At 38.6% G+C, this 25,237-nt stretch overlaps 1 protein-coding gene across 1 annotated transcript in view; it reads left to right on the top strand.

Moving 5' to 3' along the window:
• The window catches only part of SUCLA2 (succinate-CoA ligase ADP-forming subunit beta), a 43,532-nt gene extending 20,318 nt beyond the window's left edge, over positions 1–23,214 (top strand). The window contains exons 5-11 of the mRNA XM_065405561.1: positions 2,077–2,205; positions 2,716–2,854; positions 11,529–11,690; positions 11,780–11,922; positions 19,313–19,433; positions 19,904–19,992; positions 22,466–23,214. Coding sequence (XP_065261633.1) covers positions 2,077–2,205; positions 2,716–2,854; positions 11,529–11,690; positions 11,780–11,922; positions 19,313–19,433; positions 19,904–19,992; positions 22,466–22,540 — 858 coding nt within the window. The 3' untranslated portion in view covers positions 22,541–23,214. The remainder of the gene's footprint in view (positions 1–2,076; positions 2,206–2,715; positions 2,855–11,528; positions 11,691–11,779; positions 11,923–19,312; positions 19,434–19,903; positions 19,993–22,465) is intronic.
• Positions 23,215–25,237: the final 2,023 nt, after the last annotated feature.

The following is a 25,237-nucleotide window of genomic DNA, read 5'->3' as shown; positions in this document are numbered from 1 at the left end:
GATGGTTCAGTAAATTCTGTAGATCACTCTCACTTACGTTATAAGAACTTTTTTGGAAACGATATCTGCTCTCTGATTTAGAACTTGTACGCAAATCAGGCATAGTCAGTGAACTGGTAAATGTTTAACTTGTATTCTATCTACTCCTTTTCCCCCTGCTCTTCCTCTTAGGTTAAGGGGCCTCTTCCTTTTCATAGGAAACTGTCCAACGTTTTAATCTTAAACATCTAAAAATCTCTAAACTGCTTTATCATGACATCCAGAGCTGTCTAATTTCTATACAAGAGTGACAAGGGGGTGGCTAAAAATGTTTACCTCATTTATGCCACAAGGTGGCATTAAAATACCACAAATAGCTATATTTTATCCTCTAAAAATTTCACATTGTTCAAACAAGGATGTTTATCATGCAAGTTTCAGCCATGATAAGTTTAACCAAAGTAGATGGCCTTTTTCATGTTTGACTTGTAAAACAAAACTGTGTTGACAGGGTTGCATTGGTAATTACACCTCTACCCCGATATAACGCGACCCGATATAACACAAATTCTGATATAACGTGGTAATGCAGCGCTCCGGGGGGGGGGGCATGGCTGCGCACTCCGGCAGATCAAAGCAAGTTTGATATAATGCGGTTTCACCTATAATGCGGTAAGATTTTTTGGCTCCCAAGGACAGCATTATATCTAGGTAGAGGTGTAGTTTATTGCTTATAAATTTGGGGACTCTTCTCTTTTGGATAAGAATTCTCCTAGTGATGGGTGATTATCAGCACCCAATTAACACCATACATATTTTCCTAGACTTGTAAGAGTTTTTAAAAAAACCCCAAATATGAGGATTCTGTGGTGTATATCATGCATTCTGATAGTGTCAAACCGTGCTTCAAAAAATAAAACCCTTGCGGGCAGAAGCAGCTGAAGGAGTGAAATGTACTTGTCATGTCTTAAGCAAAACTAATACTTTTAGGCTCTAATGATACTGAGTTGTAATTATGCCTGAAAGTTTTCAAAAGCACTTGTAGCTCTCCTTGCAGCTGCATTCATTATGTAGTTGTCAAAATATTAAGAAATGGTTCTAGAACCTTTCTTTTGGAAGAAGAGCATCCAACATGATTTTCTTTTTATTGAAAAAAAGAAAAAAAAAGAAAAGAAAAAAAAGCCAGTCCAATGCAGCAACAACCATGCTCTCTACAACTGTAATTGAAGTTACACTTGTGAAGTATGTTTTTTAAACCCTACTTAGATGCTCATTGGAAGTACTCTCTTAATAGTCTAGCTAGTGGAAGTCTCTCATTATGCATGCAACAAGTACTACACGTGTAGTGACAATGAATGTTGGTTCACTCATATGAGCAAACATGCCTCAACCCTGAACTTGATGGATCATTTCCAGGGTCATAGGATTGTTCAGTCTCCATGCCCATTGAGTTTTTGGTGCCTCTGTTGGGATTAATTGTGAAAGTGGCTTTTTTGACACATTTTATGCACCGTGAAACGGTATTGACACCACTTAACTCATGTCACTGAACAGTCAAGCACTGTGTGACAAGTTTTCAGAAGTGGTTATAGTTATCAAGGCTTATGATCCATGGTGAATAGAAATAGAGTGCAACAACTATTGCAAATGGCTGTGCAGACCTAGATTTACCTTCAGAGGCTGGAGTGTGGTAAACTATGAAGAAAATGAAGGTTGTTCTCTGTTCACTGACAGCGTAACCAGAAGTGATACACAGGGTGTGATGTACCATTTCATAACTGCCTTTTTCTGTCCTAACTTTAAGCCAGTATGGTATGTTCTTCCCATAGTATAAATATGATAACCTAGGAAAAGCTTCCTTTTGATATAAGAGTTTAGAGTTGGAAAACTTCTTTGGTGATCGTATATCATAAAAGTATTTTATATAAGTAGCTTGAATGAAAAGATAGCAACAGTAAGAGAATAAAAGACAACTTTAATGGATTGCCAAAAGCCAAGAATCTCATACTGAGAACAAGAGGTTCTTTGAAATATTTGTGGAAAGAATTAACATAGTGAATGATACAAATCTTACATTGAAATTTTCTCTTTCTTTAGGGTCCTGTACTTATAGGCAGCTCTCATGGTGGTGTTAACATTGAAGATGTTGCTGCAGAGACTCCTGATGCGATAATTAAGGAACCCATTGATATTGTGGAAGGCATCAAAAAGGAACAAGCTGTCAGGGTACTAAAGAGTACATTTCCACACAATCATAGTTAGGGAGAGTTTTGCTTTTGTAAATATACTTAGTAAATTTTATACAGCCTTTTGGCTGACTAAAGAAAACTGACACTTCCAAACATTATTAGTAAATTATTACTAGATATTTTAATGTAGTGTTTAGTTTGCAATAAAGAATGTAAATCTAGCTCCAGATGTGGGTACTTAGGCCAGTGTATAGCCTGGGAGCCTTAATTTCACTGTCCCTTGTAGGATAAATGTGATTGACTGTTTTAAAAAAAACCAAAAGCCAGGAGCCACTCCCTGCAGGGTAGGTAAAGTTCTGTAGCTACAGGCTAGACTTGTATAGCTGTGTTAAAATAATATGTAAAAGTAATATTTAATAATAATCATACTTATATATTAAATATATAAAATTATTATATATAAGTAATATATAATAATTATTTATAAAAGATTTTAATGCCTAATGTTATAAACTAATTACCAAAATACTTTGTGTTTTACTTTCAGTTGGCCCAGAAAATGGGATTTCCCCCTAACCTGGTGGATGAAGCAGCAGATAATATGATCAAGATATATAATCTCTTTATGAAATATGATGCCACCATGGTAGAAATAAACCCTATGGTAGAAGATGCATCAGGAGTTGGTAAAGTACCTTCTTTATAGAATTTTTTAGATGGGCAGTTTGAATCTGCACAGAACATGTCTGTTTTAGGGGTTCTGCTAAAGTTTCTCCAACTGTATACAGTAAGAGGATTTAGCACTAACATGGTACGTTGAAAAATGTAGTAAAAACTGACTGTGGCACCTAAACATCTGCAAGCATATTCATCAGGGCTGTGGAGCGATGAAAAAGATTAATCGTGATTAAACAATAATAGAATACCATTTATTTAAATATTTTGGGATGTTTTCTACATTTTCAAATATATTGATTTCAGTTACAACACAGAATACAAAGTGTACACTGCTCACTTCATATTTATTTTTGATTACAAGTATTTGCACTGTAAAAAAAAGAAAAGAAATAGTATTTTTCAGTTCACCTGATACAAGTATTATAGTGTACTTTCTTTATCATGAAAGTTGAACTTACAAATGTAGAATTATGTACCAAAACAACTGCATTCAAAAACAAAACAATGTAACATTTTAGAGACTGCAAGTCCACTCAGTCCTACTTCTTGTTCAGCCAATTGCTCAGACAAACAAGTTTGTTTACATTTGCAGGAGATAATGCTGCCTGCTTCTTGTTTACAATGTCACCTGAAAATGAGAACAGGTGTTCGCATGGCACTGTTGTAGCCAGCGTCGCAAGATATTTACGTGCCCGATGCGATAAAGTTATATGTCCCTTTATGCTTCAACCACCATTCCAGGGGACATGCGTCCATGCTGATGATTGGTTCTGTTCAATAACAATCCAAAGTAGTGCAGACCAACGCATGTTAATTTTCATTATCTGAGTCAGATGTCACCAGCAGAAGATTGATTTTCTTTTCTGATGGTTCGGGTTCTGTAGTTTCCACATTGAAGTGTCGCTCTTTTAAGACTTCTGAAAGCATGCTCCATCCCCCCTCCCCAATCCCCCCGTCCCTCTCAGATTTTGAAAGGCACTTCAGGTTCTTAAACCTTGGGTTGAGTGCTGTAGCTATCTTTAGAAATTTCACATTGGTACCTTCTTTGCGTTTTGTCAAATCTGCAGTGAAAGTGTTCTTAAAATGAACAATGTGATGGGTCATCATCCGAAATCGCTATAACATGAAATATATGGCAGAATGCAGGTAAAACAGAGCAGGGGACATACAATTCTCCCCCAAGGAGTTCAGTTAATGCATTAATTAAATTTGTATTTTTTTAACGAGCATCATCAGCATGGAAGCATGTCCTCTGGAATGGTGGCCAAAGCATGAAGGGGCCTATGAATGTTTAGTATATCTGGCATGTAAATACCTTGCAATACCGACTACAAAATGCCTGTTCTCACTTTCTGGTGACATTGTAAATAAGAGTGCAGCATTATCTCCTGTAAATGTAAACAAACTTGTTTGTCTGAGCAAGAAGTAGGACTGAGTGGACTTACAGGCTCTAAAGTTTTACATTGTTTTGTTTTTGAGTGCAGTTATGTAACAAAAAACAAACTATATTTGTAAGTTGCACTTTCATAACAAAAAGATTGCACTACAGTACTTTTGAGATTAATTGAAAAATACTATTTATTTTGTTTATCATTTTTACAGTGCAAATATTTATAATAAAAAATAATATACACTTTGATTTCAATTACAACGCAGAATACAATATATATGAAAATGTAGAAAACATCTAAAAATATTTAATAAATTTCAATTGGTATTCTATTGTTTAACAGTGCGATTAAAACTGTGATTAATCGACAGCCCTAATATTCAACACTGGATCTGGGAGCCCTCTACATGGTGTGAATTCTATGCAAATTACTGGGGGCTGGCTTCAAATTTCTCTAATGCTTTTTGGAATTTTCTTTCATTGTAAATGTGGACTGCAGTATTCATGCTAACACCCTATATATTTAGATGTTCAAATCAGTTTTTGAATAGTAATTAAGGTGGGACTTAAAGTAGTTTATGTGACATATTTGTGCTGTAAATATACATTCTCAGAGCATACAAAACTAGTGGACCATGCTGCTACTACTGAATGCATCCTAATGCTGCATGCATGGTAATCCATAAAGGCAACCAAGGTTTAACATTCAGATTGAGATTGACACTGGTGTTATAACAAGCTTTGGTAGTGTAGTCTATCAGAGTAAGTATTTTTTCCTGAGAGAAGAACAAGAATGAAGTTGCATTCAATTGTGTGCAGTAATAGCTTTTCCTCTTGGAAAGAATCCAAGCTCTTGTAATTCTTTAACTACAAATTTATCTTATTCCCTTTTGGCTTTGATGTTGAACTCTTTAGACAAGGTTTTAAGAAGTGACTTCACTTTTGTGTGCCCAACCTGAAGCACTTTGAAAGTGCAATTTTCAGACATTAGGCCCTTTCTGAAAATTGGGTCCATCTAAGATTTTTTTTCAAGCTGGCACCCAAAAACTGAGCAGCCGAAAATACTAGTGACTTCTGACTCTTCATCTTAGACACTGAAGGAAGTGTAATGTCTTAACCCCACTTCCTTGCCAAATGTACTCTAGGTGCTTGAAGACACTTTGCTCTTTAGGGTTAGTTGCCTACCTCTTACGTTGCCAGCAGTAGATACTCTCTCGCTGCCCAAACACAGATAACTAAATCCAAAAGATTTTCTTGTCTGAGTTGGGTTTGTTCCTTAATTTAGATCTCCTACTCTGAAGAGACTACAGACATGGGTGTAGTTTGGGGGAACACTGGGTGTTGCCCCCCAAACTGCAAGCCTTGGGCAGGTACAGAATTTGTGTCTCCCCTCTCCTCCCCCCATGCGCAGCCACATTAGCCGGACTGGAGCTGTCTCTCTCCCTCCCCTCTCCCCCCCTCAAAATATAGAAGTCAAACTATGACTATGACTACAGGATACCCAAGAAATGCAGTTTTTAATCAGATGTGGATTATTTTAAACTCTTCTCTCTGAAATAAAGCTATCTCAAAAGTCTGTATATAAAATATTGCTTCTTTAGAGGATATTTCTTTTCTTCAGTTTTGACTTTGCAGCAATTAAGAATACCTGCCTTAAAGGCAACTGATAGTCTTAGAAGACTTGTTCAGACAGCTTGAATTCAGATACAACAAAGGTTAAATTATAGCTATTCTTCCTTCACCCAAAGCTTCTTACAGCATTTCATGCAGTTTCTTGGTGTGTAGTTAAGTTATAATGAAAACACTATCTTAATTTGGAAATGTAGTTTAAATAACAACCAGTTATAGTCCTTTCAGTAGAGTTCTACGGTTAGATTGGGCATTTGCACCTTCTCTTGTTTCTCATTTGTCTTAACTTTCCCCAGTATCTGTGATGGTGGGGTGAAAGTACAGCTACACACTTGAAGTGTCTTTCAACCACTACAGGTTTGTTTTTTTGTTAGTAAGTATTTCTTTTGAAATCTGCTGGAATGTTGTAGGAATCGGCACATCTCTACTGTTCCTCCTTAAACATTTTCAGTATTAGTCTCAGCTTGATCCTTGCTGTTCAGATTTGCACATCTAGTTTTGTGCAGGCAGTTCAGTGCACTTTTTATACAAGAGTGTTAGGATGAAGACTGTATTGTATGTCACTTTTTTTAGTGAAACTGCTTCATATTCTGAACTTAGACCTAAGGCTTCATGAACTTTTGTTTCTTGCCCGTAACCTGTACATGACTTTTACTAAAAATAACTGTGACAAAATCTTAACCTTATACATGGCATTTCATCGATGCGAGGAGTCTGCTTAGGCTTTTAATATCATCTTCCCCAATGTCCCTCCACTATCTGTGGGAAAAACTTCCTTGGTGTTCTGCTGAGACTTTCTGCATTTCTTTTGACTTAGTTATATGCTATCTTTAAGAAGCACATAGGTTTAATTTAAAAGCAGAAGCCTAAGTGGATGGCTTTTTTAAAGATACACAAAGGGCATGGTGGAAGGATTAATCTGGTGCACAGTTTCTTAGGCCTGGTCTACACTGGGTGGGAGATCGATCTAAGTTACGCAACTTCAGCTACGTGAATAACGTAGCGGAAGTCGACGTGCTTAGATCTACTTACCACGGCGTTTTCAACTGTGGTAAGTCGACTGCTGACGCTCCCCTGTCGACTCCGCCTGTGCCTCTCGCTCCGGTGGAGTACCGGAGTTGACGGGAGAGCGCTCGGCAGTCGATTTATCGCGTCTTTACTAGACGCGATAAATCGACCCTTGCTGGATCGATCGCTCCGGAGGTAAGTGTAGACATACCCTTATTTAGGTGAGTTTGTGCTAACTGTTCTAGACACGTTATTACTAAAAATGCAACAAATATTGTAAAAATCGCTCTTCAAAAAATGCATTTATAAGTGTAAAGGTACTTGCAAGTTAGGAGGCCAGAGATCAGGTAATGCCTCTAATGTGAGGTAATCTGGTATTAGCTAGTCCTGTGATATTTACCTGAAGTATTTTTAGCAGAACTTTGCATCCCAGGGTTTTAAAAGAGCTTGCTGAGGAGTTTGCTGAACCATTAATGTTGATTTGCAGTAACATTTGGAAGAAAATTAGTGTTGTGCCAATATTTAAAAGGGTAAACAGGATGACCTGGGTAGTTATGGGCTTGTCAGTCTAACATTGATCCTGGGCAAGATAATGGAGCAACTAATACTCAAGAATTGAAGGAAGGTAATTGGGTTGATTAACAATCAACATAGGTTTATGGAAAATAGATCCTGTCAAATTAACTTACTGATTTTTTGATGAGATTATAAGTTTGATAAAGGTAATAGTGTTGATGTAATATACTTAAAACTCTTCTGTAAGGCATTTGACTTGGTACCACACGACATTTTGACTGAAAAACTAGAACATTACAAAATTAATATGGCACATCAAATAGTTTAAAAACTGACTAACTGATCGGTTTTAAAATACGATTGTATATGGGGAGTCATCATCAAGCAGTTGTGTTTCTAGTAAGGTCCCACAGGGATTGATTGATTGGCCTGATGCTTTTTAACACCTTGATCAGTGATCTGGACGAAAACATAAAATCATCACTAATAAAGTTCGCAGATGACACACAAATTGGAGGAGTGGTAAATAAAGAAGTGGTAAATAAAGAAGAGGACAGGTCACTGCTAGTGATTTGGATAACTTGGTAAATTGGGCAAAAGCAAACCGCATGCATTTAATACATCTAGGAGAAAAGAGTACAGGTGAGTCGCATCATACGCGCATTTAACTTGCGTGAATTCAACTATACGCACTCGGCAAAAAAAAGAAAAACAACAAGATACCTGTAAATAGTGCGGGCGATTCCACCCACCATTCCAGTCAATGAGCGTATGCCCTGGAGTGAGCATGAGATGGGAGACGTGAATCTGCTGTTCCCTCAGTCGGTCTCAGTTCCCGCGTGCCTCTCATAGTGTGAGCATCTCGCCACACTGAATGTGATTCTAGTGTTTAAAGATATGTATTTTTCGTACAACATGGCCCCTAAACCCAAGCCAACTACTTCATCTGGTGCTCAACCGAAGAAACAGCGATCTGTTCCAACGCTGGAGGAAAAACTGGCTGTGTTGGACTTATTGAGAGACGGTATGTCGGTCTCCAATGTGGCGTGTAAATATGGCCCCAACAAATCTAGCATCTGTGCCATCAAGATTCAAGAGAGAGAAATTTGCCAAGCCGTGGCATCAAGTGCTCCAATAACTGCTAAGGTGACGAGCCAGGTGCGTGATAAGACTCTAGTGAAGACTGAAAAGGCATTAAACTTATGGCTGGAAGACATGAATCGTAAACGTGTGCCCATTGATGGCAACACGTTGCGAGAAAAGGCTCTTAGCCTCTACACGCTGTTCAAACCTGCTGAAGAGGGACAGCCTTCTGATGAGAAGGAATTCAAAGCCAGCCAAGGTTGGCTTAACAGTTTTAGGAACCGCTTCAACCCCAAAAACGTGCAGACTGCTGGTGAAGCTGCATCTGCCAATGAAGAGGCAGCAAAAGCCTACCCCGAACAATTAAAGGAAATCATAGAAGAAAAGGGCTGTCTTCCGGAACAAGTTTTTAATACTGACGAGACTGGGCTCTTCTGGAAAAAAAAAATGCCCAACCACACTTACATTTCAAAATCAGAAAGACAAGCCCCTGGCTTCAAAGCAGCTAAAGACCATGTGACTGTGTTTTGTGGCAACGCTGCTGGGCATTTAATAAAGCTGGGCTTGCTCTACAGGGCTGCAAATCCCCGTGCCCTAAAAGGCAAGAACAAAAATCTCCTGCCTGTGTTCCGCCAATCAAATAAAAAGGCTTGGGTGACGACAGTCTTATTTCTGGATTGGTTCCACAAGTGTTTCATTCCGGAGGTCAAGCGGTACCTCGAAGAGAAAGGACTTGACTTTAAAGTGTTGCTGATCATAAACAATGCTGCTGGCCACCCTGCGGCACTCCGGTTTGCACATAACCACGTTGAAGTAGTCTTTCTTCTCTCTTTTCTCCCCCCCCCCCCCCATACCACATCCATCCTCTCGACCAAGGCGTGATTCACTGTTTCAAGGCCACGTACACAAGGCTTACGTTCTCACGGATACGTAGTGCTATGGATGCTGATCCCAATCTTAATGGGATGGAGTGTTGGAAGTCCTTAAATATTGCCGATTGCATCACTTATATTAAACAGCCAATGGATGCAATCAAGCCTGAAACAGTCAATGCATGTTGGCAAAACCTATGGAAAGAATGTGTGAATGATTTTAAAGGTTTCCCGACCATTGACAAAGAAGTGAAATGCATTGTTCAGGTGGCCAGGCAAGTGGGTGGTGATGGCTTCGTCGACATCCTTGAGGAAGAAATTGAAGAATTAATTGAGAGCCATAGAGAAACATTGACTAACGAAGAGTTAGAGGAACTGATAAAATCGTCTACAGAAGACGAAGATGATGATGATGACGACGAACAAGAAGAGCCAGCAAGTTGGAATCTTCCTAAATTTGCTGAAGTGTTCCAAGCAGCGAAACACTGGAATGATTTAATTTCTGAATATTATTCCTCTATGGAACGAAGCCTCAAAATCACACATAGTATTACGGACGATTTGAGACCATATCAAGAAATGTTTGAGCAGCTCAAGAGACAACAGCGACAGTTGCCGATCACTAGGGGTTTTTTTTTTTTTTTTTTTTTCAAGGAAAAACAACCAGCAGCAGATGAGCCTACGCAATCAACTTCTCGAGTTGAACCAGAGCCAACCACTTCGTCTACGACTTGCTCTCCGTCACCTAAGCTCTCAGTCACCTCCATCTCCTGGATCGACATCAAGCCCTGACGACCCCCTGTAATTAAAAATACAGTACTGTAAATTATATTTTGCATATGTACTCTTTATTATATACTGTACATTACTATATACATTATACGTACTTCTGTACAGGGTTGTATACACAAAACCATGTATGTATACTGTACTTATGGGCAATTTAAGGGATTTTCAAGGGTAATTTTGACTATATGCGATTTTCGCCGTACATGCTGACTTTAGAACCTAACCCCCGCATAAGATGCGACTCCACTGTATAAGCCATTCTTACAAGATGCGGGACTCTGTGCTGGGAATCATGGCCTCTGGAAAAGATTTGGGGCTCGTGATGAGTATTCAACTGAACATGAGCTTCCAGTACGATGCTGTGTCCTAACGGGCTATCGTGATCCTTGCTTGCATAAATAAGAGAATCTCGGAGGAGTGTAGAGATTATTTTACCTCTGTATTTGGCACTGGTGCGACCACTGCTGGAATACTGTGTCCAGTTCTGATGCCTACAGTTCAAGAAGAGTGTTGATAAATTGGAGAGGGTTCAGAGATGCACCATGAGAATGATTGAAGGATTAGAAAATGTGCCTTAATAGTGAGTAGACTGAAGGAGCTCAGTCAGTTTAGCTCAGGGATCGGCAACCTTTGGCACGCGGCCCGCCAGGGTAAGCACCGTGGTGGACCAGGTCGGTTTGTTTACCTGCCGCGTCCACAGATTTGGCAGATTGCGGCTCCCACTGGCCGCGGTTCTCAGTCCCAGGCTAATGGGGGCTGCAGGAAGCAGCGCAGATGTGCTGGCCGCGGCTTCCCGAGCCCCCGTTGACCTGCAGCGGCAAACCGCTATAGGCCCGGCCCGCCAGGGTGCTTACTCTGGCGAGCCATGTGCCAAAGATTGCCGATCCCTGGTTTAGCTTAACAAAGAGAAAGAGTGACTTGATTAGTCTATAAATAAATGGGGAACAGAAATTTGATGATAAACTGCTCTGTAATCTAGCAGACAAAGATGTAATAAGATCCAGTGGCTGGAAGTTGAAACTAGACAAATTCAGACTGGAAATGAAGAATATATTAATAATGGTAAGGCATAATTGGAACAATTTACCAAGGGTCATGTGGATTCTCAACTACTGGCAATTTTAAAATCCAGATAGGATGTTTTCTATAATATGTGCTCTAGAAATTATTTTGGGAAAGTTCTATGGCCTGTCTTATATAGAAGGCCAGACTAGATGATCGCAATGGTCCCTTCTGGCCTTGAAATTTATGGAATGAAGGCTGCATGAGTTAGCATGTAAGCCCAAAAAAGAATTATTTGGTGCCCTAATATACAATAGAATAAGTATTTCAGAGAAGTATTTCACCTTTTTAAAGATAAAGGCATTAAACAATTTTTTTGTTTGTTTTCCCAAGTGATGTGTATGGACGCAAAGATAAACTTTGATAGCAATGCGTTCTATCGTCAGCAGAAAATCTTTGATATGCAGGACTGGACACAGGAGGATGAGAGAGACAAGGATGCAGCTAAAGCAGACCTCAACTACATAGGACTAGACGGAAACATAGGGTGTCTAGGTATGTATGTTTTACATAATAGATGTTTAGAATCCTTTGATGTACTTGATGCTAATGGAGTTCTTAATTGTAACTTTTTTTTCTTACAGTGAATGGTGCTGGTTTGGCTATGGCCACAATGGATATAATTAAACTTCACGGAGGCACTCCAGCAAATTTCCTTGATGTTGGCGGTGGCGCTACAGTACATCAAGTAACAGAAGCCTTTAAACTTATTACTTCAGATAAAAAGGTAAAACAAGGATTAGTATTTCAAAGTTCTGCACTGTTGAGTAATTATTTTAAAATGCCTTATGACAATGTATGTATTGTATGTTTCCATTAGTAGACATGGATTTTAAAGGTGAGCTACAAAGAGGGGAGAACTGTGCTGTCTTTGCTACTTTACAATGTGCCTGAAAAACATGTTAAGGTTTTTTCCTACATGTTTCTTTCTTGTCAGGAATATCAGTCTTCAGTCCTTCAGCAAAGAACGGGAAGGAGAACTGAAGTAGGAAGTCTCTCAACCCTCAGTTGAAGGGACAAGCATGAGTATTTGAATCTCCCACAGAGCCTTTTCTCAAAATGTCTGTCAATTGCACAGATTTCAGACAGTTGTGATGTAATTCACAGTAGTTCTCTACTTTTTCCAAAGCAGTTAACTGGCAAAATTAGTAGAGGATACCTAACACTTGTAATGTATCTGAGGGGAGGGGAGAAGTAGCAAACCCTGTTCTGAAGAAAACATTCAATTTTTATGTATAAAGTTTTTTATTAAAAGGAGGAGGCTACCAAACTCCCTTCTTTGCAAGTCATTTTTTTTAGTGGGAATTAAAAATACTCCTTTTAAAAATAAAACTAGAATTTTCTAATAGAATTAGCATGAGAAAAGGGAATAAATAAAGTAACACTTTCCTATGTAATTTGAAGGGAGGTTAAAGATAGTAGCAAATTAAATAGAAACAGTTATTCTCTAGGAGCTGATGAAAGTCATTTAGATGCAGTATAAACATAGAGCAGATGCATTGTTACATGTATTCAGAATAAATAGTAAACAGCTTACCTTTTAATTATCTTCGCAGCTTCAGCTCTAGTGTACTTTTTTTAAGCGCAAATACACTTAGCAGACTCAAATGAACAACACCAGTAACTTGATCCCCAGTTTCAAAAATCGCGTCTGTAGTACTGTAAGCAAGTATTGAGGTGCTGTTATTACCCTTTTAAAAATCCTTAAATCTGTTTAACTGTCCTTGCTGAATAAACTAAGTGATTTCAAACCAGGCTGTCTTATTTTACACTAGATAAAGCAGAATTTCTTTAGCAATACCAAAATTATTTGTACTTAGATCAGTGGCCAGCTAGGCTAATATGGGTTTCCTAGAATATCCTAAGTATGTCTTTTCCTTGTTTGAAAAGGAATTTGAAACTGTATGTATGTTGGTGTCATGTTAGACTCTTGTCCATCTCTGACTTGGGTACCAAACCTGCAACTAGATTCATGCTGGTGCACGTGTATATTTATGCAGATCCAGTTGCAGGATTCCAGACTTAGATTGTAACGGGTATTGTCTGATTTGTACATAAACGTTAAGATTCTAAGGTGCTATTTGGTAACATAGTAACATTGCAAGATAAAATTATTTTGATAACTTGTCTGGAAGGATACAAATGTCCCAGTACTATTTTGAAGAGTTCCAGGATCTTTGAACCTATGTTGGAATAATATATAAATTTTATTTGAATGTTAATTAAAGATTAACTGAGTATAACTTTGGGCAACAGGAGGAAGAACTCTATGGCTTCCCTAGTGACATACATTTACTGATGGATAGGAGTAATACCATGAAGGAAAGCTGAGTTTATTTGGCACTCGGCACTAACAACGTTTCACTTTAAGTTTGAGGCCTTCACCCACCCACTACCTGCTCACATTTTCTCCCCAATCATCCAGCGAAGGTTTTAAAAAGATCACTCTGTTCCGTCTTCCCATCTTCTTTCCCTGAACCCCCAATCCTGTTTTGTCCTCCTGAATTAAATCATTCCTTCAGTGTGCTCAATTTCAAAGCACATCACAAAGCAGTATTGCCCATGAGTACTCCTCAGTATCTTTTTGGAGTATTTCATCTCTCCCTGCAGAATGGAGAAGAGCTTGAAGTGAGTCACTAGTGCAATTCTGGTTTTGCTTATGAAGTACCCCTTTGACTTTGTATTATCAGTCACGCTGGCAAATAGAACTTGGTATCCATGATATCACTGCTTGCTTGTATTCCACCTCCATTGAGGGTTAAGGCTGCAGCGAAAAGGGCTTGCTGGCAGATGCAATGGATGTAAGTTGTGGTTCTGTATAACAGTGGGGCATTTAGTGGATGAAGGGAGAGATTAGTACAATTAAGAACAATACTATTATCTTTTTTGTGGAATGCTGAGTGAAGAAGAAATCAGATGGCTAGTGACAGTTATGCAGCTGGAGGGTTGTGGTGATGAGAAGCGAGTGATTCCAGAGGGATGGAGGTTTGTGGGAGCTGGGAAAAAGGTAGGAGATGTGTCCCTGGGCAATAGGTGAGGTGGACAGGAAGCAGAGGTACAGAGACTGATGGTAGGAAACAGAAATGACTAATACAGCGATATGTGCTGCATTAAAAGCCTGAGGTGGCTGAGAGTTAGTAGGGGAGGAAATGCTGAGTTAACTGTGGAGAGATGAGAGCTGACCAGCTTTGTGTAACCAAAGGGTTGCAGCATGATAGGAGTACTGACTCCTAGTTCACACAGTGACCTTGGTGCACTGTCATGTTAAGATGAAGGATTAGGGTAAAACACTCCTGTTCCTTTCTAAGGTTATAAATCAAGATAAAGTAGGTAATGTTACTTCTGCATAGCTCTTCAGATGAAAGATTCTTCACAGTGTTTTCCGTCAACATTCTATGTATGAAAGTGCATTGAGAGCCTACTTAACGCTGTAAACTCTCTTGGGTAGTAGTAGGAATGCATGTTCAATGTGTGGTGGGCTAGGACCATCTACTTTTTTTCAGGCTGGCTTATCTGCTGCTGCAGTGTAAATACACAGAGTGAATGCTTGGATGGCTTGCTGACAAAACAGCTCTTTGATAGAAGCTGAATTGCTCGTCACCACTGGGTGCTGGGATCCCAAGATTTCATGTTTGTTCAAGCACACCACAACAGGAATTGATAGGAACCATACCAAACTATAGTAAACTTGGCTGAAGCCTGTCTCCTCTTAAACCCTAAAAACACTTTGTCTGATGAAAACTATTGAGACAACTGTCTTGATACAAGGTGGCCAGTAGCAATGGAATGATTTCATCAACAGTATTTGGTAAACCCCTGGCATAACCTCCCCATGGAGCATGTTCTATACATGTTGACATAATGTCTGGTCAAGGACCAAGAAGTCATGACATAATAGTCCCTGTGAAGGGTATTTATTTGGAATCCAATTTCAGGTATTTAATTTAATGTAAAGACCAAAATATTTTTCAGGTATTAATTTAAAGAACAAGAGAATATTCAAATTTTAGTCATTTGGCTGGTTGACTGAAAAATGATGCTTGCATGTATAGCTTAAAGCGGCTTTAATGTACATTTAATTTTGTGAAGAAAGACTTTCATGTCTTAAAAAAAACTGTTAAATGATTGCCATTTAACTGCTAATAAGGTCACAGTTCTTACCATTTTCCCATGTTAATTTTGTTCTCTATGATCATAGCATTTCAAGGGCTTTAAAATTTAACTTAAATGTATGCAGATTAAAATGATGGTGTTCTGTGGAATCTCTTCACAGCAGGCTGTAAATACATTTTTAAAACTCATGCATGGGGATGTCCTCAGATACGCCATCAAGGTAGTTCTGACAACAGATGGGTTTTAAACTGGGTTGTGTTCGTCACCTTAAATGGAGGTTAGACAGCACAATGATAGATGACTTGACTTGGATACATTTTAAGGTGATGGGTGAACACCAATGGCTCTGAACTTGTAGCATCCTCAGAATAAATGACTCCCTTGAGTCATTGTGGTAGCTCAGTGAACACCTCTGTCCAGTGTAAAGCAGCATTTAAAATCTTAAAATGATTGAATGCATTTAGAAAAAGTATAGAAAACTTGACCTGATGAATCATGTACACAGATGAGCATGCTTGCTGTCATTTGCCTGGAATCAGGCATCTATGAAGGGATTGTCTTATTTGTCTCATTCAAGCATTTGGCGAATGCCTCCAATCTTTTCTGTAGCTAGAAAACCCCCTTAAGATCAGCACAAGGCTAGCCCAGAATGCTGTGAAGAAGAGCTTCTGGAAGTAGCCTGAGTTGGCTTCAGCTACTGAATACCAACACTATGCTTCCCTCTGGGCCCAGTGTTGAGACATTGTCATTCTACAAAGCCTTGGGCTTCACTGCAAGCAGTGTGCCTGATATCAGTGGTACTGAGGTCCAGCTCACTGGATGACACTTTACCTCTCCAGGGGAAGTATCAGCAGGAAGTGCAGAGAGCAATTTGCTTTCCTGGCATTCTTCCGTTCTGAAGCCTGAACTCTGTAGCTCCACCTCAAAGCCTCTAGTGTCCTCTCCCTATAGATTCAGGACTGGGAGACTGATCTGAAGTGGTGTTTGAGGACATATGCAGATTGTTCCTTTTCATCTTGAAGACCATAGTATTTCCTTTGATGCTTGCGGCAGACCTTGCTTTGAGAAATGTCAGAGCACTTATTGCAATCAAAGCACTCCTTGTGCATCATGCTGTCATGTCTTCTGACTTGGCTCATTTGGTTCATGAGGTATCGGCATTCACACTGATTTCCCTGCTGCCTTATGCACTGAAAGTCTTAGCACATCAATTGTTGAAATCTTCTGAAGCACTGCTGATGCTCTGGTCTTTCCCATCTCTTAGTATTGGTTGCCTGTGGTGAGAGCAGGACAGTGATCCAGTTAATCCCTTCCCTGTCCACCCTTATCAAATTTCTGCAGATGGGCCTTGTACTGTGCCCTGAAGGTTGTATTGGACTAGGTGAGGGCCCCTAACAACTTTTCACCAGTTTGTGTGTTTGACAGTTGGTTGGAAACTTAAGTTTTAAGTAAATCTTTATTAAAAATCTTTTTTATTCACACTGAAATGTTGTGGAGACTGAGTCAGGAATAGAACCCAGGATCCTGAATCCCAGCCCACATGCTCTAACCAAAAAACTGTGCGTCCTATCTGCTTGCTTTCCAGCCAAGCTCCTTACACCCTTCTGTAGAGCCTCAACCTTCTACTTTTTCTCTGATTTTTTTCCCCACCTCCCTCCATAATCCTTTTTTCATGCCTCGGTGTACCAACACAGAGGCATTGCCTACCTAGTAGCTACAGAAATGATCAAATCACTCCCTCAGACATGTTGTAGGTGTGTTGGTCCCATAATATTAGAGAGACGAGGTGGGTGAAGTAGTATCTGTTATTGTACCAACTTCTGTTGGAGAGAGAAGCTTTCGAGCCACAGAGGGCTTTTCTTCAGATCTCGTCTGAAGAGCTCTGTATGGCTCGAAAGCTTCTCTTTCTCTCTCCCCAACAGAAGTTGGTCCAATAACCGATGTTACCTCACCCACCTTGTCTTCCTCTGAGAGAGGCAGTCAAGTTCTGAAAGTACTTTTAACCTCACAGTCCCGTAGCCTTGGGCTCTTTGCCATCTAGGCTTGTTTGAGGAGAGAAGATCATAACTTTTTCCTTTTGACTAAAATAATTTAAAACTGTTTCAATAAACTTGACTTTGTTTAAAGGGGGCTAAAATGTTGAAGAACACCTTTTAAAATGTAGCTTTTCTTTTTGTTCTAAGCTGAGTTTGTTTGCCTGTTTGGTTGCTTTCCCTACCACCTATATATTGTGTTAAAGCATATTTTCTGGTGCTGAAGACATCTGTATGGTAGCTGCTGTATCCCTTATCTAGGAAAGTAAAAGAATGAACATTGCAATATGCTGAAGTATTTGAAAATGACTTTCTTATGTTAGAGAAATTTAATTTAGAGAACTTATTTTAACACACTATATTGAGTGGGCATTTTGTCCAGTTGAACTGGTCACTTGCAGTAGCTTCATACAGACTGTATAATAGAGCTCAAGAAGAATTATTGTCATTTTCCTGTGCCCCAGCCCTCTTACTCATAATCTAACTTCTAACATTAAATGTAATCTGCCAAGACATGGTGGTAAAGTTAATGACCTTCAGTCTAAAAAAAGCATGCTCATTCTCTCTTCTAATGTAGGTCCTTCAACAGAGTTCATGTTACAGGTGACAGGCCAAAGTATTAGTTTGGGGAATACTTCTAGCAGGATTGTCTTAAACTGGAAGGCCAAACTATTGGCAAATGGAACAGTTATGACACTGATTTTAATAGCTGAGGTTTAATTATTTTTTTTCTTTGAATAAAAGTAATTGCTTTCTCCAGAAAAGTCATGGTGCAGTCATTTTTACATTCTTGTTAGAGATCAAAAGGTTCTCTTTGGTTTGCATCTTATTTCAGTTAACTTTTTACAAATCAGGAATGGTTATTAGTGTCTGCTACTCTTGGTGCCTTAAAGGGCAAATATAGAACCTTTCAAAAACAAAAATAAATCACGGAGCGTCTTTGAAGTTTAAGTGGCAAACATCATTCTGGGATATATTAGCAGGAGTGTTGTAAGCAGGACACGAGAAGTAATTCTTCCACTCTACTCCATGCTGATTAGGCCTCAACTGGAGTACTGTGTCCAGTTCTGGGTGGTACATTTAAGAAAAGATGTGGACAAATTGGAGAAGGTCCAGAGGACAGTAACAAAAATGATTAAAGGTCTAGAAAACATGACTTATGAGGGAAGATTGGAAAAACTGGGTTTGTTTAGTCTGGAAAAGAAAAGACTGAGAAGGGGATATCATAACAGTTTTCAAGTACATAAAAGGTTGTCACAAGGAGGAGGGAGAAAAATTGCTCTCCTTAACCTCTGAGGATAGGACAAAAAGCAATGGGCTTAAATTGCAGCAAGGGCAGTTTAGGTTGGACTTTAGGAAAATCTGCCTGGTGGTTAAACACTGGAATAAATTGCCCAGGGACGTTGTGGAATCTCTATCAGTGGAGATTTTTAAGAACAGGTTAGACAGACACCTGTCGGGGATGATCTAGATAATACTTAGTCCTGCAATAATTGTCTTGCAGTACAGTAGAACCCTGTTTATCCAATCATCCATTATCTGACTTCATATAAACTTAACAGTGCACACTGGTCCAGAAGCGGGCAATCTCTCATGTTGGCCACTAGATGGTACTGCAGCCTCACACTGTCCCATATTCCAGATTATCCGAATCTTTGCTTATCTTTCTCCCAGTCCCAATTAGATCGGATAAACGGGATTCTGACGTACATTATTTTAGAGACGAGTAACTTTTTGCTGAATTCTTCTAGAATATGAATGAAGGTTTTCTTAAACCATGTGCTTAGCACTGAATTTCTGGAGCTTGAATTTTTAGAACTGATTTTTGCCCATCTGAGTGGGCTGAATCCCTTTATCTGATGGGCTATTTGCTGCTTGTTAAAATTCTTCATAATATTCTAGTAGGATGGTGGACTTGATATGTGTTCTATCATTAAATGTGTAACCCTACGTGCTGTTTTCTGTATGTAGGTACTGGCTATTCTGGTGAATATTTTTGGAGGCATTATGCGATGTGATGTTATTGCACAAGGTATCATTATGGCAGTAAAGGATTTGGACCTAAAAATACCTATTGTTGTACGGTTACAAGGTGAGCACTCTTCAATACTGTGTAAATCTAAGTCTTTGGATTTGTTTGTCAATAGTGCTCCTAGGTGCTAGAATAAGACTAATAATAGTGATCACTGTGTTTAGCAGTTCACTTAATGCATAGCAAAATTGCTTGTATACAGAAGAATGTTTTGTAAAGAGAAATATATACCAACATCTAAAATCCAGTGTTTTTCTTGATGACTCTATTAAATATTTATTTCTTACCATATTGTTTTTTTGGTAACTGTTTAGTTGACATTTTAGAACAGCAAATCTAACTTGCGGCTACTGTAAATGCCTTCTAGTGTATACTGTACTTATCTCAATTTTGAGATGTCTTGGTAGATCTGTCCTGGAAAACTTGATCATCACCAGCTCACATGGTCTCTGATTGAAGTGGATCGTTAGTAGGTCATTATTTCATTCAGTACTGAATTCTGTTGTTTAAAACTACTTCTCTTTCTTCAGGTACACGAGTTGATGATGCCAAAGCTTTAATAACAGCTAGTGGCCTCAAAATCCTTGCTTGTGATGACTTGGATGAAGCTGCTAAAATGGTGAGCAAGAAAGAGCTTTTTGTATAACTCTTCATAACAGATGGTATACTTTAATATGAAGTCTTAGTAAAGTTGTATCTTCCCCCAGTCAACTTAAAACAGGAGTCTAGGATAAAATATTTGAATCCTTGAAGATCACTGACACTATGTATCCAAAGTACACCTCTACCCCAATATAACACGACCCGATATAACACAAATTCGGATATAACGCGGTAAAGCAGCGCTCCGGGGGGGGGGCTGCGCTCTCCGATGGATCAAAGCAAGTTCGATATAACGCGGTTTCACCTATAATGCGGTAAGATTTTTTGGCTCCCGAGGACAGCGTTATATCGGGGTAGAGGTGTATTTCACAAAGCAGTAACTAACTGGTAGGGTGGTGACTTTATAGACAGAATCTATTTTACCCCAAACTAGGAACCTGCTCTATATTGCTAGAGAGGAATATTGACCAGATTATTACCTATTTTTATAAAAGAGCCAAGAGATCTTTAATTTTGTAGATGGGCAGAAGGGGGACCTCAAGTGAAAATCTCATCTGAAAGGCTGCACTTCTAATGGTGCACCCCTCCTTGGTAGTGTACTTTTAGGTCAACACTTTTAGTAGTTCAAGGCCAAGGTAAGTATTTGAACTCCCTAATAAGCAAGGGTGCTACCAGTGTATAATCTGAATCATTTGTAATGTTAGCTCCTGGGGTTGAACTCTCCAGAACTAGCTGCGTTCAGGGGAACAACCTACTCACCCTGATCCACAAAACTGAGTTTAAAGGCACAGTGGAAATCCTGTTAAGCTGATCAAGCCCTTGGTTGATCGTTACAATGCTTCTGCAGCAGAGAATTTGGGTTTTAGACCTATATTGCATTTGTATAAGGTGCCCACCATCCAAAGCTACTGGTACCATTTTATAAACGAAGAAATAAGTTTGTCAAGATTAACATGACCCAAATTAATTTGTTTTGTTAATCTAAAATTATATCCTATATACCAACAGGTAAATCACTTTAAAAGGTACTAGTAGTTTAAAAATAACATAAATTTCTCCAGAGAATATTTACTTGTGTTAAAAAAGCACTCTGAGGCCCCAGTTGGATTGAGGCCTATTGTTCTGAGCACTGTATAAATGTATATTAAAATATAAGGGTTTGAATACACTTGAAAATTAACATGGATTAATTTTAAAGTGCAATGTGTGGGCATTTTCTTATTCTGGAATGGGAGTGGCTTGTTCCTGTTTAGTTTAACCCACTTTCAACATGGCTTAAACTAAACAGGAACAAGGCACTCCTGTTTCAGAATAAGAGTGTTATTCACATGCAACTTCCAGGTTAACTCTTCGTAGACAAGTCCTAACTCCCTGAAGAGCTTTGTTTTAAAATAATGCAGCAAGTAGGTGTAACAAACAAACGGAAGAGGGAAAAATGAGGGTGACAGTAATAGGATCACATGATTGTGTAGATTACTTATGCACAATTTGTTGGTTTTATAAAGTTATGAACAAACAACATCATTAGCATCTGTTAGATGCCAGGTGGCCAGCATGGATTACTAAACTAGACAAATGTGGACTAGAAATAAGGTGCATATATTAACAGTGAGGGTAATTAACAATTGGAACAACTTAATAAGAGTTGTGGTGAATTCTTCATCACAGGAAACTTCTTAAATCCAAAAAGAACGAGGAGTACATTGTGGCACCTTAGAGACTAACAAATTTATTTGGGCATAAGCTTTCGTGGGCTAAAACCCCTTTATCGGATGCATGCAGTGGAAAATACAGTAGGATGAGGGGGAGGGATAGCTCAGTGGTTTGAGCATGGGCCTGCTAAACCCAGGGTTGTGAGTTCAATCCTTGAGGGGGCCATTTAGGGATTTGGGGCAAAAATCTGTCTGGGGATTGGTCCTGCTTTGAGCAGGGGGTTGGACTAGATGACCACCTGAGGTCCCTTCCAACCCTGATATTCTGTGATTCTATTTTTTTATATATATGTGTATATAAATATATATATACATACACACACACCCAGAGAGAACATGGAAAAAATGGGTGTTGCCATACCAACTCTAACAAAACTAATCAATTAAGGTGGGCTATTATCAGCAGGAGAAAAAAAACTTTTGTAGTGATGATCAGGATGGCCCATTTCAAACAGTTGACAAGAAGGTATGAGTAACAGTAGGGGAAAACTTTTTCTAAAAGAGATGCTCTAGTTCAACCAAAGGTATTGGACTTGAAGCAGAAATTAAATTCAGGAAAGTCCTGTAGCCTGTGTCATGCATACTACATGATCACAATGGTCTCTTCTGGCCTTTAAATCTATGAATCTATTTTTTTCTTATGGCAAGCTCTTTCTGACATCACTTTCTAAAATAGACTGTCTAGTTGAACTCCTAAAATTTAGTAGTGTCATTTGTTAAACTGTTAATATTTCTTGAATTATCTCTTTATAACTTTATTTCTTTTCCCCCCCCCAGGTTGTGAAACTTTCAGAAATAGTGACCTTAGCAAAGCAAGCTCAGGTGGATGTTAAGTTTCAGTTGCCAATCTGATCTGAGTTGTCATGGAAGTATCTAAAGTGTTATAGTCTCTGAAATACTGTGTTCTGTGGGTTTTTTCCTCTTTTTTTTTTTTTTTCCTGTGTGGAGGTTTTAATTGCTTGACAGGCGCACAAACTTTAAAGCACCTGGTTCTTAATGTTAATATTAAAAATGGTCAGAGTTCATGTAAAAGTGTCTGTATTGCTGATATGTAGACTTTTAGTTGCTGTCCCAACACTCCAGCTTCTGCTGCAGAATGTCGCTTGCAATATTCATTCGTTATTGTCAAAAACAAAGTTTTTGTTGGAAAATAGATTCTTCTGAATAAAATCTGAAGTTACTTTAATTGTATATTCATATTAGCTTCAGTAAAGATAAATATGATGACTAGATTTCTAGCACTCATAATGTGGAGGAATGTATTGAAATGGTATTTTTTTTATTGGAGACCTTTAATCTGCAGTATAATGAATGGATTTGAGCATACCAATCATAATGCATAAATAGTGCATTTGAACAAACCCAGCAACTTTCTAGAGGTGCATGGCAGATTTGAACAGTTAAATATCGGGACAATGTAACAATCACTACAAGATACACTGTAGCACTTAAGTCTTCATGGTTTCTGGTGTTATTAAAAAGCATCATGTAGCTTTGTATATGAACAATAAAGCATATTTCCTAAAGTGTGGCAGACTTGACATACAGATCATTAGAATGTCAATTGTAAATTAATAAAATCTCTCCCAAGAGATCAGTATTACATTTTTCCTTTGTCCACTTTGATGAATAAGTCGCACAGTTAAGTGAGCCCAAGAAGGAATTGGTAGGGTTTAAACCAACAGGTGAAGAGGTTTTGTAAGTAAATCTGTAAAGCAGCATGTCTCTTCTGGCACTTCTTCATGAAGTGCATTGCAGCATATAAACTTATGGGAACTTGATATGTGATACAATGATGCTTTCATATTGTCTAGTGTACTGTATTATACTAAAAGTGAACATACAGATCTTCCCAGTCTGGCTTCTCTGTACTGAAAGGCACTATAATAGGAAGGCACTGGAAAGCATCTGTGTTATGAGAAATTCAGCTCAAACCAACCAATGGGATATCTTGTTGTGTGCCATTTTGCTTACCTTGCAGTATTATTCAGTTTTAAGTGACAAAAAAAAGCTAAAGGAATTCAGTCAAATATAATAATTCTCTTGCCTCTGGTGCTAACACACACTAAATTGACATTTAAAAAAAATCTAATTTACTTTTCACTAGTTTGTTTGTTTATTTTAACTTGTCATATCTGGGATAATGACAAGTTAAGTTAGTATCTAGGTACCTTCACTTGCTGGTTCTTTAGTATATTGACAGTGGTGTTGGGTTCACTGTCTGTGTGGAAGCTTTTTATTAGTTTTTATTACAATAGAGTCCAGAAGCCCCCATTGGGATTGTGTCCCCTTTGTGCTAGGTGCTGCACAAATTCACTTGTGCTACTGTTATTTAAAATGCAGTGACCTATCTATACTCCCCTTTATGGTGCATTTAAACACTGAGAAAAAGGCCCTTAAAAATCATTTAAATTTGTGTTCTGTGGGTTGGACGTTACATCATTAACCTTGCTCCTGATACATGTATGTGCTTGGAGGTGCTGGTAGTGGATTTCACAAAGGGAACTTCCATAACTTCAGAGCTAAGAAACTGTCGGGGGAGAGGTGAGAAGAGGAAGGGAGTAAATGAAGTGTAGAAAAGTTTACAGAAAATTGTATGTTTGGGGGCAGGGCTGGGATTTGACATGTTAAATAAACAGCTGAGGGTTAAAAATTCTGCAGTGAAATCAACTGGAAAAAGTGGCTAAAATAGGTTGTTTTTAATAGGTTTGTGAATTAAAGTGAGTGTGAAAGATTTGACTTTAATCACTTGACAACCCTAGTTTAAAAAAATTAATTGTGATTAATCGTGCTGTTAAACAATAATAGAATACTATTTATTTAAATATTTTTGGATGTTTTCTACATTTTCAAATATATTGATTTCAATTACAACACAGGATACAAAGTATACAGTGCTCACTTTATATCTATTTTTGATTACAAATATTTGCACTGTAAAAAACTAAATAGTATTTTTCAATTCCCCCATTACAAGTACTGTAGTGAGATCTCTTTATCATGAAAGTTGAACTTACAAATGTAGAATTATGTACAAAAATAACTGCATTCAAAAACAAAACAATGTAAAATTGTAGCGCCTACAAGTCTACTCAGTCCTTCTTCTTGTTCAGCCAATCACTCAGACAAACAAGTGTGTTCATTTGCAGGAGTTAATGCTGCTCACGTCTTGTTTACAATGTCACCTGAAAGAACAGGCATTCGCATGGCACTGTTGTAGCTGGCGTCACAAGATATTTACATGCCAGATGCGCTGAAGTTTCGTATGTCCCTTTGTGCTTCAATCCCCATTCCAGAGGACATGTATCCATGCTGATGGTGGATTCTGCCCTATAACGATCCAAAGCATATGGTCTGATGCATGTTCATTTTCATCATCGGAGTCAGATGCCACCAGCAGAAGGTTGATTTTCTTTTTTGGGGGTTCGGGTTCTGTAGTTTCCGCAGCAGAGTCTTGCTCTTTTAAGACTTCTGAAAGCATGCTCCACACTTTGTCCCTCTCAGATTTTGGAAGGCACTTCAGATTCTTAAACCTTGGGTTGAGTGCTG

This window comes from Emys orbicularis, chromosome 1, assembly GCF_028017835.1.
Source record: "Emys orbicularis isolate rEmyOrb1 chromosome 1, rEmyOrb1.hap1, whole genome shotgun sequence".
In the NCBI taxonomy this organism is placed as follows: domain Eukaryota; kingdom Metazoa; phylum Chordata; order Testudines; family Emydidae; genus Emys; species Emys orbicularis.
This window is presented reverse-complemented; position numbering and strand designations above follow the sequence as displayed.